This window comes from Lytechinus pictus, chromosome 7 (genome assembly GCF_037042905.1).
Source record: "Lytechinus pictus isolate F3 Inbred chromosome 7, Lp3.0, whole genome shotgun sequence".
NCBI lineage: Eukaryota > Metazoa > Echinodermata > Echinoidea > Temnopleuroida > Toxopneustidae > Lytechinus > Lytechinus pictus.
In genome coordinates this window covers 35795122-35814627 of record NC_087251.1, presented here as the reverse complement: position 1 = coordinate 35814627, position 19506 = coordinate 35795122, and the positions used below count along the sequence as shown (strand labels likewise).

The 19506-nt window shown below is 35.6% G+C and overlaps 1 protein-coding gene across 1 annotated transcript; it reads right to left on the bottom strand.

Moving 5' to 3' along the window:
• Positions 1 to 8552: 8552 nt before the first annotated feature.
• Positions 8553 to 15436, bottom strand: LOC135154768 (sterile alpha motif domain-containing protein 9-like). The gene is made up of 2 exons (XM_064102584.1): positions 10767 to 15436; positions 8553 to 10353 (listed from the first exon to the last, which is right to left on the bottom strand). Exon 1 carries the CDS (start codon positions 14927 to 14929, stop codon positions 10802 to 10804), a length of 4128 nt encoding a protein of 1375 aa, XP_063958654.1. The 5' UTR covers positions 14930 to 15436; the 3' UTR covers positions 8553 to 10353; positions 10767 to 10801.
• Between the last annotated feature and the right edge of the window lie 4070 nt (positions 15437 to 19506).

Genomic DNA, 19506 nt, shown 5'->3' with positions numbered 1-19506 from the left:
TTTTGGGGGGGGGGGGGGGGGGTGTGTTTTGATCGTCAAATATAAACCACCACCCCTGTTTAAAATCGTTCCCATGGCCCTTTGCAACTTGTCTTGTGACAATGATTATATCTTATTAATTTCATTCTCAATATGTTGGTCTGTTGGAAGCGAATCTGAAGTTTGTAAAACAATAGGGATATGTCACTTGGACATTTTAGAACCTTTCTTTGTCACGTACTTGGATCCTTTTAAGGTTAAGAATTTCTTTCAAGGCTTCATGAGGATAAATTTATCCTAATTTCAAAGCTACATGAGGATAAATTTATCCTCGTGAAGCTTTGAAATTAAGATAAATTTATCCTCATGTAGCTTTGAAACGAAGATAAATTTATCCTCATGTAGCTTTGAAATTAGGATAAATTTATCCTCATGAAGCCTTGAAATTAAGATAAATTTATCCTCGTGTATCCTTGAAATTAAGATAAATTTATCCTCGTGTAGCCTTGAAATTAGGATAAATTTATCCTCGTGAAGCTTTGAAATTAGGATAAATTTATCCTCGTGTAGCCTTGAAATTAGGATAAATTTATCCTCATGTAGCTTTGAAATTAAGATAAATTTATCCTTGCATAGCCTTGAAATTAGGATAAATATCCTCCTGTAGTATTAGCAGGATGAACTAATCCTTATAATTGTAATAGATTTGAATGCTATATTTATTTGATCTGTTATTCCTATTAAATGGTTGTATTAATTGAAATGCTGTTCCCGTTTGTTTCTTTTATTGTTAGAGACTTGCAAACATACATTGAATTGCCAATAGTCATTAAATAGAGTGATTGGAGAGAATGTGTAGAAGAGAGAACAAGTGATACAAGTGGTTGTTAAGTGCAAAAATGTGAAATAAATATTATGGAATGAATATGATGAACATTTGAAGAAAAATGAACAAAGATTCATTCATTTTGAAAAGATTTACTGTTGAAAATGGTTTCTTAGAACGTTTTAGGTTCCACACGGAACTGTTTTCCATAAACATGATAGTCAACTTAAAAGGGTACTCCATGCTGGAAATTCATTTATTCATATTCATATGCATTTATTTCGTTCATACATTAAAAATAACATTTACAAAACATATTGGAATATACAAGAAATGGACATAATTCATGAAACGAGGAGACAGATTAGAAGCCTTAGTGGTGCTGCCACCAATAGAACAAATTATACCAAAAAAAAACTTACAATATACAACACCTAAAAAACCTAAATACGTAACATAAACTAAGTAACGATAAAGCCTGTAATATAGAAAATGAATTAAGTAGTGTAGTTGTCAATTAAATATGATTTTAGTCTCCTTTTGAAAACGGAAAGGGAAGGGCTATCTTTTATATATAAAGGAAGGTTATTCCAAATGATTGAACCTTTGAAAAAAAATTATATGATTTGAAAAGATAAAGTGAGATTCGACAAAATAAAACACTGGAAATTCAACCAACATCAAACAAGGAATGACAAAATAATTAAATTGTCAAGTTTTGCATTTTTTTGGTGAAACAGTTCATGAATAATGCAATCAGCAAGCAATTCCCATTTAATCTATTGTATTTCATTATATGAAATATATTGATATATTATGCACTTATTTATGAAAGTATGAATGACAATGGTTTCATAACTGTAAGAAAAATGTTATGATGGCACCACTAACCCATTGTATATTCATGATGGCGTGCATAATAACTTTTTTTTTAAACGAAAATATCTAAAATTCAACAACTTTGTTAGATTTTAACAGTTAAATTTTACTCTTTATTTGTTTTATATAGATTATTTTCAGATTTTATCAGCAGGGCCCTGGGAACGATTTTTTCAGTGGGGGTGCTGACATGGGCTGAAATCTCTCCTGAAAGGTGGGGGAACACAATTGAGTTTTCCATTGTTCTTTTTATATACAAACACACACGCAAGAACACCCTCATGCACACACCCTCCCTCACACACACACACATACATACATACATATAGTCGAAAAAAATGACAAGACGATTGGACGTTGCTGATAGACCACAATTTAATGACAAAAATATACCTCTGACTAGAATCAACCCAAGTAAAAAGAAGAATAAACAACCATGGATCACCCAAGGTATAATTAAATCAATATTCACTCGTAATCGATTATATAAGATATCGCTTAAATCTCCCAGTCAAGAACATATAAACAAATACAAAAAATATCGAAATAGATTAACATCAATAATCCGTCTAGCTCGTAAATTGTACTTTTCTAACAAAATAGAAAACAACAAAGATAATAACAAAACATTGTGGAACAGTCAATGAAATGTTAGGTAAAAAAACGCATGATCTTAATAATGTTGATTTCCTTCTAAACGGGCATAAAACGCAAGATCCTTCCGAAATTGCTAATGCGTTCAATTCTTTTTTTCACCAATGTTGGCCCTAACCTTTCATCTAAAATAGTAACTAATGCAAACGACTTTATAAAATATTTAGATAACCACACTGAACATTCCTTATTTTTCAATCCCACCAATATTTATGAAATTTTAGAAATAGTTCGATCATTTAAACCTACTAAATCTTGTGGTCATGACGGTACATCACAATACATCACGCCGGTAAAATAAGATGGCCATGTCTGTGAAATTCGAAAGGTTACATTATATACAAGCAAATGACCAGATACGACTACAAATTGTTATGCAGTACATTAATTGAAATATATGTGTTCACAAAAAAATATATATGTGTTTACAAAATATACATATATGTTCACAAAAAATATATCGATGATAACAATGTCTTGTCATTGTCGTACCAAATAGGTTTGATACAAATCAAAGTATAACTTAGTATCGTAAATAAGTATAAGTCGTAAATTGGGACAGGGCTTCTCTATTCCTCAACATTTACTCCCAATTTACGACTTATACTTATTTACGATACTAAGTTATACTTTGATTCGTATCAAACCTATTTGGTACAACAATGACAATACATTGTTATCATCGATATATTTTTTGTCTTTTGTAAAATGTCTTTTCTTTTGTGTCATGCTTATACAGTACATCTGCAGACATGAAAATATATTAAACACTGATCGCAAAAAAACCCCGATAAAAAAACGGTTACACTTCGTAATTCCGAAGGTTCTTTATTCTGAAGGTTCGTAATTCCGAAACACGTACATTGCCTATACCTCGATGTTCGTTAATCCGAAAACGAAAAAGGGTTCGTTAATTCGAACATTTGTGGCGTTATTCCGAAGGTTCGTTAATCCGAAAACGAAATAAGGTTCGTTGTTCCGAAGGTTCGTTAATCCGAAAACGAAATAAGGTTCGTTGTTCCGAAGGTTCGTTAATCCGAAAACGAAATAAGGTTCGTTTTTCCGAAGGTTCGTTAATCCGAAAACGAAATTAGGTTCGTTAATCCGAAAACGAAATAAGGTTCGTTAATCCGAAAACGAAATAAGGTTCGTTGTTCCGAAGGTTCGTTAATCCGAAAACGAAATAAGATTCGTTGTTCCGAAGGTTCAATAATCCGAAAACGAAATAAGGTTCGTTGTTCCGAAGGTTCGTTAATCCGAAGACGAAATAAGGTTCGTTGTTCCGAAGGTTCGATAATCCGAAAACGAAATAAGGTTCGTTGTTCCGAAGGTTCAATAATCCGAAAACGAAATAAGGTTCGTTGTTCCGAAGGTTCGTTAATCCGAAAACGGAATAAGGTTCGTTGTTCCGAAGGTTCAATAATCCGAAAACGAAATAAGGTTCGTTGTTCCGAAGGTTCGTTAATCCGAAAACGAAATAAGGTTCGTTGTTCCGAAGGTTCGATAATCCGAAAACGAAATAAGGTTCGTTGTTCCGAAGGTTCGATAATCCGAAAACGAAATAAGGTTCGTTGTTCCGAAGGTTTGTTAATCCGAAAACGAAATAAGGTTCGTTGTTCCGAAGGTTCGTTAATCCGAAAACGAAATAAGGTTCGTTGTTCCGAAGGTTCGTTAAAAAAATGATTGAGTGTACCTCAAAAGTTAACGAAATGTTTGGAAGGAAATAGTTTTGTTTTTACTAAAAAAATAAAGTAATTTCGTGACAAATGCAATTGGTTTGTAGGTTGCAAAGCACTTCATGATATACCCACAAATGCATATCATATGAATTTATAGTTGGGTATAGTTATGAATTTCTTTATTCCGACTCACATTGACAAGGTATTACTTTCTGTTGTTATTGAGACGATACAATGTATTTTTTTAAACAGGTGCACACCTATAGTTACCAAGAATACGTATAGCATTTTCATTTATTTGAATGCAGGACAAAAGAGCAATGCATAGCTCACGGGCAAAGGTGCCGCAGCCGGGGATCGAACCACGGCACCTCCACATTGGTGTATTAATTCAATTAATATTATTATCATGGGAAGATATTATCGAAATAGCCGACCCACCAAAAACCTTATTACTCCCTTCTGCAAACTTAATCCACTTTTCCTATTATAAGCTTATAACAAACGTACGGTAGTGGATCGTATTACCGAACACTTTTCACAAATTCAATAATATCGAACAAAATATTCTCATAAAGTGAATCAAACTTTCACCATAAATACACAAATACCCACAAAATATATATATGTAAACATTTTGCCGAAATAATTTTTTTTCTTCAATATCTGAAAAAAGTTGTATTTTCATTAAGTTTCATAGTATATTGCTGTCTATCGTCGATTGAATATTAATATCATACACAAGCTTTAAAGTGAATGAAGTTAGTTTTACGCAATTCGATAACAATCGTTTAAAACCAAGTTGACAATTTTTGACAATTCGATATATAAGTCAACAAAGATTTCATACAGGGCGAATTGGATACAAATATACATGAAGTTATAGCAATGCATTAAAAGTGTTCAGTTTACTATACAAAATTATTTAGATAATATATACACATAAAAACGTTAAAAAAACCCTGGAAATTTTGTTGAATAAGTATAATGCTGTCTAATATTATGTTAATTTATATAGCACAGTTACTATGTGCATATACTCAACTACACTTTGATATTACGGCCATGTCGGCGCTAAAGCGTGCATGCAAAACTTTTAAGTGGATGAAGTTAGTTTCACCCAAAGTCAGTGACACTTGATTAAAATTTGTTGTGTTCCCTCAAAGAAAATTTGAATTTTTACACGAGGGTCTAGAATTCATCGTTTTTGTTGCAAAGGCCATGGGTGCAATCAATCATTGTTTTATCAAAGGTGTGTACTCCAGGCTGAAAATAATATTTGCATGCAAATCCGATGTGTTATTTTATGAAGCTAATAAGCTATTCCATGGACCATTTTTTTTTAAATCCTCTACAATTTTAAAATACTTTACTCTGTAGTGCTGCAAAATATGAAGAATATATGACCCCGAGTTTGAATGAATGGTAGAATGGTTTGAAATTTGTCGTCACATAGGTACAAAGCTTTTGGCGCGTTTTGGTGTGTGTTTTAAAAAACACATTTGCTCTAATAAAAGTGCTGCTAGTTTGAAAATAAGCACATGAACCCATATTTGTTAGTGTTTGCACCTCTTACGTATACCTTCCTCTGCAACTCTGCAAAGTTTGGTGAAAATGACATGGGTTTTAAATAAAGTGCAGCATTTCTTTCACACAAGTCAACAAATCACTGGACACAAAAATATAATCCAATCTAGAGGAAACTAATGGACTTTTCTGGTGCCGTGTGAAAACCTTATCTCGACTGTGGTCTCTTCTCCAAACATCAACAAGGCTTAATTCCTCGACATACATATTAAAACAACTTTTAGCATGAATATTATGGTGAACAGGACAAGAGCCCTCGTAATCCAAGGGACCTACTGCGATATTCAAGTCACCTGCCAATACAATCCTTGAGTTACCTACATCATCTATTTTCGCAAACATATTAACAAAAAACTCTGGTAAATCCTTGTTTGGACCATATACATTGACCAATATGAGATCCATATCTTTTACACTCATATGAAGGATAAGAAACCTTCCTTCCGGGTCAGAATATGATGATGATAAAGATATTCTCAAAGAAGACTTAAATAAAATAGCTACTCCTCTGCTATTTGCTGTGTAGCTACTAAACATAGCCTGTCCACCCCATTGGGGGCGCCATAACATTTCATCACTTTTACTTGAGTGTGTTTCCTGAAGAAAAATTATATCATATTTTGATTCTCGTAAAAACTTGAATACTTTTTTCCTCTTAAAACCATCTTGAAGGCCTCTACAATTAAAAGTGTTAAGGCGTAATGACATTAAAAGCAAACACACACTGAAACTCTTGATAAACCTGTACATCAAAGTTTTGAAGCAAAATAAACCTACTACATTGGGAGACCACACTCCACAACAAGCATACACACACACATACACGCAAACTCATTCCTATATACAATTCTTCATAGACAGCGAACTTCCTAGCAAACACCATGGGCATCATCTATATTTAAATATATAATATGTAAGCTAAAGTTGAGCCTGTTTAAAAAGGTATAGGATCCACAGAAAATGACTCACTGTGAAGATTATTATTAAATTAAAAAGTAAGTATACAGTCTTTACTTTACAAAATTGTTTCTACCCAACATAGATCATAACTACCAAGTAATAGTCATATTAAAATAACTATAACTATACATATATACAAAAACATAGAACAAAAAAAAAAATCCTCTAAACTGCATTATATGTACTCTGCTTAAACATTTGCTAAAAAAGAAAATTGCAGCTACAGCAAAAGGCACATAGATAAAATTTTAATACAGTGTATTAACAGTACATGTATATAAAAACATCATAACTGAGTGTTCATTAATGACTGAAAACGAGAAAGAGACAAAGGCAAAGGTAGGATTATAATAACCCTTGATTAGGTTGATGCATGCACAAAAGTAAAGGTGTGCCAATAATTCGAATGGATGTTTACTGTTTGATCCATTTGAAGTGCAGCATTTCTTGTACTTCTCAAGTTTGTTATTGAAATTTCATATTGTTGAGTTTTTGTTATCTTTCGCGCAATTTTTAAAAACTGAGAGTGCTGTTAGATTTAAAATAGCAAACAATTAATAGCAATATAAATAGATTATCCATCTTAAGGATACAATTATTAATTATATTGCAAAGTTGATGAAATTTTCATGGATTTTGACTGAGTAATAGAGCTTTAAACTCATTGTTGTGATCTTGTGAGGTTTAAAAATGCCAAATTATTTTGAATGCGCAATTCTTAAGAACATCCATTTGGGTGAAATTTGAAGCTGTATAGCAAAAAATCAAGCACATGGACTGATGTTTATTTGTGCATATTTGGAATATTCAGGTGCTGAAGTATCTATGTGCAAAGTTTTATGAAAATGACATGGATTTTCAATGTTTGGGAGCAAGACTACGGAACCATTCTCATTTTAGACGGTGTTATCAGACTTTTGCTTGTTTTCGGCGCATTTTTGGGCTGTTTCAAGCCAACTCACAATACTTTGGGCAATGAAATTTGAAAACGAGCACATGGACCCCATATTTTTAATGCTTTAATGTCTTCAGAATATATTCCTCTATAAATCTAGAGAGAATAAGTTATTGACATGGATTTTGAATGTTTGGGAGCAGAACAAAGGATCCATTCGTATTTTAGACATTTTGGAAGGTATTAGACTTTTGCCCGTTTTACTAAGCGCATTATAAATTGTTTCAAGCCAACTCACAACACTTTGGACACTGAGAGTTTAAAAACGAGCGAATGGACCCCATATTTTTAATGTTTTAACGTCTTTGAAATATATTCCTCTACAAATCTGGAGTATGACGAAAATGACATGGATTTTGAATGTTTGGGAGCAGAACTACGGAACAATTCGCATTTTAGACATTTTAGACGGTATTAGACATTTGCACATTTTAGGCCCATTTTGGGCTGTTTCAAGCCAACTCGCAACACTTTAGAGGTTAGACAAGGATAGTTTAAAAAACGAGTAGGGACCCCATATTTTTAATATTTCAACGTCTTCAAATTATATTCCTCTACAAATCTAGATAGTAAGATGAAAATGACATGGATTTTGAATGTTTGGGAGCAGAACTAAGAAACCATTCGTATTCTAGATATTTTGGACGGTATTTTCAGAAGAAGAAGATAGTTTAAAAACGAGTATGGACCCCATATTTTTAATATTTCAACGTCTTCAGAATATATTCCTCGACAAATCTAGAGAGTATGATGAAAATGACATGGATTTCAAATGTTTGGGAGCAGAACTACGGAACCATTCGCATTTCAGACGGTATTATTCGACTTTTGCATGTTTTCGGCGCATTTTAGGCGATTTTCAAGCCAACTCGCAACACTTTGGACACTGATAATTAAAAAAAAAGCACATGGACCTCCTATTTTTAACTTCCCTACACCTTTGCAATGCATTGCTCTACAATTTTGCCGAATTTGATGAAAAGGACATGGATTTTGAATAAAGTGCAGCTTAAACTATACTTTTTTGAATTTTCGAGTATAAGATTCACGTCCTTTTGAGATGTGTTTTTTGAAGTTTATGCACCATTCTTGTCAAATGAGGGCGCTGCTGACTCCAAATAGATTTAGTCGTGTCAATTAAAAGATATTTTCCTACTTTGGTACCCAATTAGTTACATATCCTTAAAGTTTGATGCGATATCGACAGAGTAAAGATGATTTTAATTTGGTGGATTCGTGAGGTCTAAGAGAGGCATAATTCTCTTGATTGTGCAACATTGTTTTCATATCATTCAAATATGGCGACTTTGAAGTCCCGTAGAAACTAAAAATTTGACGTGTCCAAAGGACACAGATGACCCCGCTTAACGCGATCAGAAATTCATTCAATATGATTGAACTAAATATAATGCAGAAACCAATATGCATAATGAACAAATTTAGACCTTTGAACCATCTCGCATATATACTGAGCTGTGACCTTTGACCTGCAGACTCCGAATTTAAACTTAGCCTGTATTTTGGTGTCATCTACCTACACCAAATTTCTTTTTAATCCATTAAATATTTTTCGAGTTATTGTGCGGAAACCAACTCGCATACTTAATGAGCTGTGACCTTTGACCTGCGGACTCCAAATCAAATCTTAGCCTGTATTTTGGTGTCATCTACCTACACACCACAATTTTTTTTAAATCCATTAAATATTTTTTGAGTTATTGCGCAGAAACCAACTCGCATATTTCATGAGCTGTGACATTTGACCTGCGGACTCCGAATTCAAATTTAGCCTGTATTTTGGTGTCATCTACCTACACACCACACATTTTTGAATCCATTAAATATTTTTCGAGTTATTGTGCGGAAACCAACTCGCATATTTAATGAGCTGTGACCTTTGACATTTGACCTGCGGACTCCGAATTCAAACTTAGCCTGTATTTTGGTGTCATCTACCTACACACTACAATTTTTTAAAATCCATTAAATATTTTTTGAGTTATTGCGCGGAAACCAAGTGGGGGACGGACGGACGGGCAGGGGCAACGCTCAATGCCCCCTTCGGACTTCGTCTGCGGGGGCATAAACAAATAAGCACATGAACCTATATTACTTTTTGCATTTTTATAATGCACAGATACAAAAGTAACTTTCTGCTAAATTTGGTGAAAATGACATGGTCCTTAAATTCTTATTGTTTACGCAAGGTATGGTATTTTTCGGACACAAACCAAAGTTGCGTCTTTTTTTATTTGGGTACCCTCAATTCATTCAAATATTATGCAAATGATTAATTCTTAATTATCTTACACTAGAGAAATATTGTTAGATTATACTTTGAGAAATTAATCATTTTGACCTGTATTTCACATAAGGACAGCATATTATTGTTGGTTGTCAATTTTTCACAATACAGTAGTACTCTATTATTACCAAGAAACAAATTGAAGATCCTCGTTGTAAATCAGGTTAAAAATATTGTGGAAATTGCTAATTTTCTAGCATGGAATCGCTCAATACTAGCATTTTTCCAGTGAGCAGTTAGGGCCATATATGGGATCTATCATAAGCAATATTGTTTTCATATTTCAAACCAATGCATTAGAAGTTTATATTAGTGTGACAAGTGACAGTTAAGTCATAATAATCGCACACCTCACTGCATCCCGACGATAAATTGAATTAGACACATTTCTATGAAAAAACACTCATCATCTTTTCGTGTTACGAGGGTAAATGTCCTCGTCGTCTTCTCTTTCGATCTCATCCTAAATTTGAGCCTTAATGTCCCGGAGATCCGATTCTAGTTTATATTTCATCCGTATTGCTTCAAGCTGTAATTCATAGAAACAAATAAGCAAGAAACAAATAAGGATTACAGAACCAAGATAAAAAAAGGTAATACAAAGGCAATAAAATATATATATAGATAATATTGAATGATAAGCAGGAAAATAGAGAGAAAGTGAATGAAGGCAAGATAGGAATGGCTGGAGTGGCGCAAACATTATCATACAGTTTGCTAAAAAAATAAAATATCAGAAATCGGTCAATAAACTTAATTTTTAAACATTCTATTTTGAAAAATAAACCCCTCATCCCAAATTTTAAATCTTTACCGGACCACCTTCTCTTTTTTACACCGACATTGATGGAAAAAATATGAACAAAATAATTGACCGATAACCTGTTGAAAAGGTTTACATGTATATTTAATTAATCTTTGCACATGGTGTTTTCAACTTACATTTTCGAATGAGAGTTTCTGCTTGTTCCTCTGCTTCATGGACAAGTATGCTGCCCACAAGATACCCTGGATACGTCTGACACGGCACCTGGCTGATATTCCTCTCGTGAACTGGGATTGAAGTGCGATCGTTTTTCGGAAACGTCGAATGCAACAGGTCCATGGAAATTGAAGCCAAGGTAGAAAGAGACCCTTTCTTGACTTGGTTGGCTTATCCGTCTGCGAGATAGTCCAATGTAGATGTGTTCATTTGCAGGGGTTTTGTACACGATCCTCCCCCTATCTTTAATTGTTCCCTCTAGACGCACCAATTGCTGGCTTACTCCTTCTCTCGACCAGAACTTATGCCTTTCATCTTCCAGTGTTGACGGAGAAGCGTGGAACTCGTTAATGTGGAGGAATGCCTGCAGCCCTTCTCCCTTGGCAAACAAGAAGTAAGTGAGAGGTTTATTTAAATGATGATGTTGAAAGGATTGATTAGTATGAGGTGTTTTTTCTTCTTTTCTAAGAAAGCTTTTCCCCTTCTTGATTAGATTCTGAACTGCATTCCATGGGGACATCCCGACATCACTACGTCTTGCAGTCAGGTCATCTCTTGGCCAGGCTAACATCATAGCAAAGAAGGCACCATACAAACTTTTGTCAATTTCATTGAGTTTCTGGACCAGTTTGACTGTTCTATCGTAGTCAACATCTTCACAGCCTAAGGAGGACAACGCAAATGAAATGCAGACCAATAGTTTCAGATCAAAGGCACTTGTTTCGTTATTTGCGTTGAGAATGCTTCTAACTTCCTTTAGGCTATCCTCCTTACCATCTTGTGCCATTTTGAATATGGCAGAGAAAGAATCAGCCTTCATTGCCTTCACTTGTGCCCTTCTCCAAGAATTTTCTAGAACAGACTTTGGTGGGGATTGATGTATGTCAATTGTAAAATACTCAAGCATCTTCTGATTGAACAAGTCTATCTCGGACTGTACCTTGCATAGATGGCCTTCAGGGTATTGCTTGGTTGTTGGTTTAGCTCTGCTGAATGTCATCAGATCTGAGATTTTATCGAGCACGAGGTCTGCTCTCTTCGGTAACTCCTTAAGATGTTCTCGTTTGTATTTCCAAAAGACGCTGAGATCCGGAAGGTTTTCATCTGTCAAGAAGTAAACTTTCAATTTACGTACACATTCTTGGGATGAGGAACAAAACGGTAATACACGTAATTCCATTATGTGAATAAACAAGAAGATTACCTTTAGCTCACCACAGTAGCCAGCATAGGGGGAATAATAACTGTATTCCCCTCCAAAAATGTCCTGACACCTCTTGAAGACGCACATCCCCTCATCCAGGAGATTTATCAATGTGGGGGCTTCAGACTCGTCTACTGATGTGTAATTTTGCTGCTCCTTATACTTCTCCATTTTGCTAATGATGATCCTGCCCCGGGTATCCCAATAGAAAGGATTGTCACTCTTAAAGTCAGTAGCCATCCTCGCAGATTGAGCTGCTTCATCAAGCTTTCCTCTCGATTTGTACAAGCGTGCCAGCTGCTGAGCAATATATCCACTCTTGAATTTTTTAGATGTGTCTTCAAGAAGTTGAAATGCTAGATTTAGATTTTCCTTGACAAGATGCTCAACCAAAGGAGAGAATGCACTTTTTTCTCTCCAGTCATTGTCAATCTTCTTCCGTTGTACAAGTAATCTCCGGATTATGAGTTCGATGTACGACTTTATGTAAGCCTTTGAGTCAAGGATTTTAGAGTCATATATGAACTCCTTGACAATTTCTCCAATTGTTTGGCCATTGTCTTCTTCAAGTTGCTTGACAACCTCAGCTGCAAGGACAGAGTTAACCACCTTTACTACATTTGTAGGACCCGATTTTGTATGCACTTCTGTTTGGATTAGGAGAAGGCATGTCGCATTTGAAAGATGTTTTTCCCATGGATCATACTTCAATCTGTATCCTCCTTGACATCTTATTCTCTCTCCTACACTCATCATTTCATCACAACAGGACACAGGCATACCGACATCTCCCAGATACTTATTGATAACTGCGATGTACTTGAGCAGCTGAGCTTCATTGTGGTATTTCTTATCTGCATTGTTCTTCATCTCACGTAAGATGTTTGATACAATTCTTTGAATATATTCTGGGTTACACTGTTCTTTCATTACCATGAACCCAATCAACTTCTCTGGGCACATACTGTACTCCTTTTCATATTCCTTGAATTTGTCATCGAACCATCTTCGTTCTTGATCATTCAATTCATGCTTCATGACAACAACTGAGTCTTTCGCCAAAAGCTCAGAATTGGGTGTTCTTTTGCATTGAAGTAATATAATTGACAAACAGTCATTGTTGTTAGTTGCTCGTTCAAGCTGTGCAATAAGGTCGACAACCTCTGTATCATCCATGTCATCAAGCAACACAAGGGCTGGTGGAGGTTCTTCTGAACTCTCATACCCATATCGGCGGACTTCAAGTATTTCTTCAACTGTTCGCATTACTGCTCGCTTAACAATAACGCAGCGAAGTTGATGGTGGAAATCCCATAGAACCTGTCTTGCGGTGGTACTCGCACCCGACCCCGGTTCATGAAAGATAGTTATTGTCACAATGGGGCTAGATCCATCATTCGGATTGGCTGGCTTCCATTTCGACTTTACTAACTCGTTCAACGTTTTACTGACTTCACGTCGTAAAACTTGGTTGAATCGTTGTTTCTTTCCTCTTCCTTCGGTTAGGTGAAAGTTCCACCAAGAGACATCGTTTCCTTTGTAGAAAGTCAACTCTTGCTTTGAAACGAATTTCTTGAATTTCGGACCGTCCTCGTCCATGTCTGTGTTTTCACACTCATTTGACGGAAGAACACCTATGTTGAGCCATTGAGAGCGCTTCTTGTTTGGAAGATTGCACACCTTCCCGTCTGATAAGGGCAGTTCAGCTTGGGAAATGGCAAATTGTTCGTATTGCCTCTGAATGAATTTATTAACATATTTCCATTCAGTACCAATAAAACTTCGCTGCTCTAGTTGATTCCGTGGTAACCATTTCTTGACTTCATCTGCCCAAATCTCAAAAAGGTCTTGACTTTCTGCAATGAATGTGAAATTCCCTTGACCTTGCAAAGATGACTGCAATTTCTTGAAGATATCACTCATTACCTGCACACTGTCTCTCGAAAGAAGAAGAAAAACAACGATTGCTCTTTTCTTAGGAATTGCATTCGTGGCAAAATAATCTATTGCACGATCAACTCCTGCGCCATATTTTTCATTCCAATCTGAAGCAAGACTCGGGCTTTGTAATTCTTCAAGATCATCTCGTCCATTTGAAAATATCCAAGAAGGGACGTCGTTGAAATCTACTTCTTCGGGTGGAATTTCTTTGTTGAATGTCTCAGGAAGGAGAAGCTTGATTTCGCGCTTTTCTTCAACCATTGAACATACTCCATCCTCACGAGACTTTGGATTGCAATCAAATACTGCATTCCAGTTCACCAGAGAAACAAAGTCGAGCCTTTCCTTGAGACTTTCTAGCTTATCATCTCGAGATTCTTCAAATGCAGGTTTGTTAACCACAAGAACGGGATGGAAAGAACGGTCTAATGATCCACTCTCATCACCTGTCAGGAGATATCGCAGCTTTGCTTCTCCTGCTGATTCTTCTTCTTTGGAAAGTGGCGCCGGCTGAGAAATTTCTACCGCCACTGATTTCCCCACGTCATCATCTTCTGTGTTTAACCTCTTCACTGATGCTGTAAGTTCAGTGATCTGCGCATCTCTTTTACTTTCATGTGTTCCAGATGCTGAGGGAGATCTATGTATATTCCCCGTCGTTCCGGCGTCTTTGTTTAAGTTGTCGGAACATTCTGATGCAGGTGCGAGGTGTGGTTGTGCATGAGCACGCTTCTTCATATGATAATCTCTAGCATAGATTATCTTTCGCATCACTCCAGTAGGCAATTGGAAATCCTTTTGTAAATGCTGATCTTCATATCGTAGCAAAAGCTCCCCATCTACACACGCTTCTGCTAATTTATCAGCTATGCTGACAGATATACGCAATTCCTCAATCAGCCATTTCTTGACCTCGTCTGTGTTCATCTCTTGGAGGGTTTTGATGGGGACTGGAGAATAAAAAGGAAGAAAGATCATATATTTCACTGGTATGAACCGGGTCCGAGGATTACAGTAATTTGGTTAAGTTTGCCCAATGCCTGGCAGCTCATCCAGGTGCATCCAGTGTCTAAATATGGTGTTACTGTAACAATTATTTTTGTCACTGGAACTGAAGTGTTTAATTGATTTGTTTTATATTCTGCGAAATAAATTTAAAATATAACAATAAATATAAAATAACAAGTGAACAAGTGAAGCCTCTGGCAATCTCGCCTGCATTAGGCGATTCAATATAGCAGCAGTGCTGACTTTGAAAACGACTATAGAATAATTATTCACAAAACACAATTCATACCATAATAAAATATGTTCATTGACCCTAAATGCTATTTGACCTTGATCATGTGACCTCAGACTTGTACAAGATGATCAGTGATACTTGATTACCCCTATGTCCTCATTTCATGAATATATCCATTAACTTTCAACGAAAAAGACCCCCAAATATGGCCAAAGTTCATTGACCTTAAATAACCTTTGAACTTGGTCATGTGACCTGAAACTCGTGCAAGTTGTTCACTGATACCTGGTTACTCTAATTACCAAGTTTCATGAACTAGATCTATTATACTTTCAAAGTTTTTTTTATAAAAAATAACTTTGGTTATTAAAGATTTGATTCCCCCAACATAATTTAAGTTAATTTACTCTATATGACCTTTGACATTGGTCATGTGACCTGAAACTCGCACGGGATGTTGCGTGATGTTTGATTACTCATTTGTTTAAGTTTCATGAACTAGATCCATAATCTTTCAGTTATGATTGCAATTCAACCAATAGCCCCCAACACGGCCAAAATGCATTGACCCTAAATGACATTTGACCTTGGTCATATAACCTGAAAGCATAATTAGTAATACTTGATTGCCCATATGTCTAAGTTTTATGAACTAGACTCATATACTTTCCTTTCTAAGTTATGATGACATTTCAAAAACTTAATCTTAGGTTAAGATTTCGATTTTGATTCTCCCAACATGGTCTAAGCTCGTTGGCCCTAAATGGCCTTTGACCTTGTTCATGTGACCTAAATCTCAGGCATGATGTTTAGTAATACATGATTACTCTTATGTCTAAGTTTCATGAAAAAGGTTTATATACTTTCTAAGTTATGATGACATTTCAAAAACTTAACCTGAAGATTTCAATGATGACGCCGCAGCCGCTGCCGTCGGAAAAGAGGCGACTTTAGTCTCGCTCTGCTATGCAGGCGAGACAATAATGATTCGGAAAGGGAGTGGCCTTTGCCAACATCCCACACTGTTCAATTAAAAAGTAGCATATCTACATTATTAAACAACTCATTAAACAGTTGTAAAAATGTCTGTATAAATAAAATTTGTATATATATATATATATATATATATATATATACATGGGCGGAAATCCCAGGGGGGACAGGGGGGACGCGTCCCCCCTACCATTTTGGAAAGGGGGGGGGGGACATAATATCAAATGTCCCCCCTACTATTTGTGGTCTTTTATTATGGAAAAAATACATAAGTCAAAATCGAAATTATACACATGTATCCTCGAATTTCGAAATAAATATAAACAGATAGTTTTTGTTAAGAACTTGGATAGGACAAGAAAAGGCATACCGGCCCGACTATTCTCGAACTCGCATCTAGCCCTATATGCCAGCCAAAGATTGATGACATTGGCATCGATGCCCATTGTCAATTTCACAACTAATAAAAATGACGGAAAAAGAAAATCGCCCCTGGATACTTATAAGTAAATTTAGTGTATAGATGGTAGACGAGAATGTTCCATACCCCGTAAAAACATACCTTTGTTCAACCAATTCATTTTCCCTTTATTCCAAAATTACTTGGAATATATATACTAATATTTTCATTGTTCGCGTACTCAGTAAAAATAATAGTTTTTATGAGTTATGATTAATCTTTCGCAGTGAATTTTAACTATGTTTTTTTTTAATTGTATTTAAATACTCTATTAACGAGACTTTTATATTCCATTTTTACACAAAAATCCTGCCGTACGTGGGAGGGGTCATCAGATCAAAGGGGCGAAGCGGCGGCCCGCCTCCTATTGGCGGCGCAAAATAGGAAGGTGAGGAGAAAAATAAGAAGAAAGATAGGACGAGGAAAAAAATTAAATGATGGAAGGGGAGGGGAATAATTAAAAGAGAAAACTTTCAAGTCATTGTATAAAAAAAAAAAAAATCGCTCGCACACAGCCATCTCTTTATTTCAAAACGTGCTTAAATTTTTTCTTTCACTTTTTAGATCGAAATATATAAAATCAAATCATTTATTTATTTTTTTATTTTTTTAATTTTTGCACACCTAGCTACCAATAATGCATATAGCATTTCAATTTATTTGAAAGCAGGATAAAAGAGCATTGTAGATTAAATGCCTTGCTCACGGGCATAGGTGCCGCGGCCGGGGATCGAACCCCGGACTTTCCATGTATAGCTAGGCGCCTTAGACCAGTCGGCCACGGCACCTACACACACATTTATTTAGGAAGATATCAATCTTTTTCATAATTTTGTAGGTTTAAATCTTAAAAAAAAAATTAGCTCGCGCTTTGCGCTCGCATTGTTTATTAAGATAAACTGCTTGTTCTTTATTCTAAAAGTGCTTGAAAGATCCAGTTTTCGCATTAATTGTTTAGATTCCTATCCTGTTCACAATTTTTTTAAAGTACTAAGAATGTACAGTTTAGGTTGGAAAATCAAAAACTTTCACCTCTTGCTTCGCGCTCTCATTAATTGTTTCCTGTTCATAATTATTTATTTTAAGTACTAAGAATGTCTAGTATTTAGGATGGAAAATAAAAAACTTTCAGCTCGCGCTTCGCGCTCGCATTAATTGATTAGATTCCTATCCTGTTCATATTCTTTTTAAGGCGCTATGAATGTCCAGTTGTTAGGTTGGAAAATAAAAAACTTTCAGCTCGCGCTTCACGCTCGCATTAATTGTTTAGATTCCTATCTTGTTCATATTCTTTTTAAAGTGCTATGAATGTCCAGTATTTAGGTTGGAAAAAAGTCAGCTCGCGCTCGCATCTATTATTTAGTTAAATTCCTATCCTGTTCATGATTTGAAAAATGTGTTACGAATGTCCAGTTTTCAGGTTGGAATATCAAAAACTTTCAGCTTGCGCTTCGCGCTCACATTAATTGATTAGATTCCTATACTGTTCATATTCTTTTTAAAGTGCTATGAATGTCCAGTATTTAGGTTGGAAAATCAGAAACTTTCAGCTCGCGCTCGCATCTATTATCTAGTTAAATTCCTATTCTGTTCATGATTTGAAAAAGTGTTACGAATGTTCAGTTTTTAGGTACTTCCTATCCTGTTCATAATTTGAAAAAGTGTTACGAATGTCCAGTTTTTAGGTTGGAAAATAAAAAACTTTCGGCTCGCGCTTCGCGCTCGCATCTAGTTCATGATCACAAAAAAACGTTCAGACTGTTAAATTTCCAGGTCACAATTTAGGAAATATCAACATATTTGGGCTCGTGCTTCGCGCTCGCATTATTTATTGAGGCCTTTCATCTTTAGTCAGGAATACCTCCCCTCTTTGAAATATGTATAAATAGGGTATATAGGGGAAGGCGGGGTAAGTTGCGACACTTTTTGCATTTTGCATGTTAGAATTGATATGAATAATAATATTGTAGTATTAAGTACATTGCCTTTAAATTTGATTCTTGGGAAATATTTTTCACCTATATATAACTTTCTACCCCCACACTGAAAGTCATTGTGACCTTTGAAAAAACAATGTCAAATGGCTCAACTTGCCCCATCTGTGGGGTAAGTTGTGCTACCTTCTGGGGTAAGTTGAGCTACAAAAACTATGTACAAAATGTATGCGGGAAGAACCGGCATGTCAACGTTTTATTTAAAGACTTTCCACTTGCTAATTCTCTATAAATGCTAACATCCTCTAAAAGTAAAAGAACTGTCATGTGAATTTGCTCTCTTCTGCCTCCATATCAATGGCTTTTAAGGTTTTTTAATTATTTTTTTTATTATACATTACCATAAGAATTACCATGGCACAACTTGCCCCATGTTAGCTGGCACACATTACCCCAGTCCGAACGTAATGCGATATTTTCACATCCACACATTTCTTATGCATCCATCATGTAAAAGACTATGACAAGAATGAGAATCCATACCTGGACTAACAATATTGTTCTTATTTCTTTGTTATATTTAAAGACATGCGTGGGTAAAAAGCACTTTTCTATATCACACCATTTTTACTTTTTTGGCTGAAATTTGTATTTTTCCCTCTATAAAAGTACTTTTTGTTTCAAAGTTGAAAACAATGTGGTGGGGTTAAGGGTCATGTAATGGGTCATCAATGCAGGACACCACCACAATGTTCGACTCATTCATTATTGGCCTGGGGGTGGTGGCTCAACTTGCCCCTATGCTCAACTTACCCCGCCTTCCATATATATATATATATATATGCAGCATCAATGGAGATACACACCTGAAAGTTGACCCTGAGTCAACCGACTTGAAGTCAATTTACTCAGAGTCATGTTCAGG

What these genes read in the sequence shown, in the direction of transcription:
- LOC135154768 (XM_064102584.1), bottom strand. Translation starts at nt 14,929, where the DNA reads ATGATCTTTCTTCCTTTTTATTCTCCAGTCCCCATCAAAACCCTCCAA.